This window comes from Mizuhopecten yessoensis, unplaced genomic scaffold (genome assembly GCF_002113885.1).
Source record: "Mizuhopecten yessoensis strain PY_sf001 unplaced genomic scaffold, ASM211388v2 scaffold3959, whole genome shotgun sequence".
Lineage (NCBI taxonomy): Eukaryota > Metazoa > Mollusca > Bivalvia > Pectinida > Pectinidae > Mizuhopecten > Mizuhopecten yessoensis.
In genome coordinates, this window is record NW_018405305.1 from 50,680 (window position 1) to 53,167 (window position 2,488).

At 37.7% G+C, this 2,488-nt stretch overlaps 1 protein-coding gene across 1 annotated transcript in view; it reads left to right on the forward strand.

Annotated features, from left to right (window-relative positions):
* LOC110448232 (active regulator of SIRT1-like) overlaps nt 1-1,943 on the forward strand; it is a 36,037-nt gene extending 34,094 nt beyond the window's left edge. Inside the window, exon 4 of the mRNA XM_021494381.1 lies at nt 1,791-1,943. Within this exon, the coding sequence (XP_021350056.1) occupies nt 1,791-1,919 (129 nt within the window). The 3' untranslated portion in view covers nt 1,920-1,943. The remainder of the gene's footprint in view (nt 1-1,790) is intronic.
* The last annotated feature ends 545 nt before the right edge of the window (nt 1,944-2,488 follow it).

Below are 2,488 nucleotides of genomic sequence, written 5' to 3' on the forward strand. Positions count from 1 at the left end.
AAAAAAAAATGAAATTATTTGCAGTGTTTGTGTTTTATGGTCATAAAACATGGAACATTTTCTTCAAGTAAATCAACCACATGCTTTCTTATTATATCCTAGTAGGTTGGCATGGTTACCTAAACAGCGTGTATGCATACCTGGTCATTGTTAGACCATTTTGATTGACAGGTGGAAATATGTCAGTTGTAGCTTGGTCAATGATTTATTATACTGAAAATAATCACACAGGAGATGGGGGGGTGACTTTCATGTCATTTTGACATATTTCTAGTTTTCTGTAAACTTGCTGGGATTGACAACTGTCATTTGTAGTTGGATACAGGACATGTTGATGCTGTGGTTTACAGACTAACTGACCTTCGTGTATTTTGTGCCTACAATCTCGCCCAGGCAACTAGTTTCTTAATTTTCATGCCAGGGTTTTTACCAGCTATTTTGGGAAAGGGCCCCTGAGCAGGAATTTGGAAAATATCATCAGTGTTCCCACATGCACAGATTCGGAAAAATATAAGTTTTGAGAAATAAAACCTACAATGTGATTTGCTAAAAGTTTTCTCTAGCTGTTTTCAGTGTTTTTGTTAATTCAATTTCAAATTTTCGTTACTTATGTATTTTGAATGCTCTTTCATAGATGGTAATACTTTGAACATTGCACATATAACGACTGGAAACTTGTATAAACATGCCTTTTTTTTTTTATCTAATTGGGAAAATAAAGACTGAAATTGGGAAAATACAGGATCATTTTTAGCCCAACTGAGCTTATGCCTTGAGTCAGCGTCTGTTTTCCGTCCTAAGTATGTCCGTCAACTTTTCCTTTAAAACACTTCTAATCCTGAATGGCCCTGTAGATTTAGACTAATTTGGTCTGGAGCATCCTTCGGCCAATTTTGTATAAACGGTGGGTGTGGCCCCACTGAGGGCAGATGGGTGGGGCCCAATAGGGGAAATAGAGGTAAAACCTTTAAAATCCTTGTTCTACTGTAGGGATTAAAGGATTTTATCCTAATTGAGTATGGAACATCCTTGGGCCAAGTGAACTAAATTTTGTATAAACGGTGGGTGTGGCCCCCATGGGGGCAAAGGGCGGGGTCTAATAGAGGTAAGACCTTCGAAATCCTTCTCCTGCAATAGGGAAGATTTTATCCCAATGTTGTCTCAACCAAGTTGTCTAGTAGTGTCTAGTAGTGCCTGATACTATAAGGATGTATTTATTAAAACATGATGACCACCAGGCTGCCATCTTGGATTTTGACATTTGAAGTTTGTTTTCGCTATAACTCCAGAAATACTGGATGGATCTTTCTGAAATTTCATATGTACATAAAATACCTACCAAGGAGTGCTATATCTTTACTTCATATCAAGTACTTTAAACAGGTGAGCGATTCAGACCCTCACAGCCTCTTGATCAATTGGGAATGGGTCCCTGTACCGGACCCTATAAACACCTGGACAAAACCCTGCATGCAGTTTCTTTGAAGCTTGGTAGGGTTACATATGCAGCAATAGAACTGGAGTCCAATAGAGTATTAATTAACACAATTCACAATAACAATAACAGGACAAAATTGTGAGCCCAGGCTAATGATTACAATTTATATAGCTGTATACATCTGATCCTGATCTATGACTCTGTCCACTGGTGTCAGTGTCTGTGTGATCAAAATAATAGCCCAAGTATTCTACTGGAAATCCTTCTTCTACATTTTGTAGTTAAAAGAGAGTTCTACTATCAAGTCTAACATAGAAATCACAAAAGTAAGCCTCTGTGTATGTACTTACAGGTTGTTGATCAGAACCGAGGAAGACTGGCCAAGGATAACCCTCCACCAGAGATTACACAGCAAACCGGCACAGTGTTTACAGATAGAGACTTTGACAAATTTGAACAAGAGTATGACTTTTTCGCTTGAAATAAAACAAAAATTCTTTCAGAACGTCTTTTCTTTGTACTTAAGCCTTTGTCAAGAAATTCATTTTGTTCGATGGATTTTTTGTCATCAGGAGCCAGAATGACAAGTTTGAACTGTATCATTGCAGAGAAAGCAAAGTTTATTCCATGGTAAATTTCTTGGTCTTGTCTTGTTATTTTGATTGAATAATGATATCAACTGTAACACTACTATAGGGATTAAACAACATTGTTCAGGGTTCATACCAACATGAACCCAAGTGAGTAACACACTTATTCTATGATTTATAGTTATAAGTTATCTAAATACAAGTGTTCCCTAATATGTTTATTTTAAAATGTCTGTCGTAAGTGAAAACCACTTTCTTGGTACAGCCTTACTTTGGTACAGCCTTACCTTGAAACAGCCTTACCTTGATACAGCCTTACCTTTAAACAGACCTATGTTGAACAGCCTTACCTCGGTACAGCCTTCCTTACCTTGAACAGCCTTACCTCGGTACAGCCTTCCTTACCTTGAACAGACTTACCTAGGTACAGCCTAACCTTGAACAGCCTTACCTATGTACA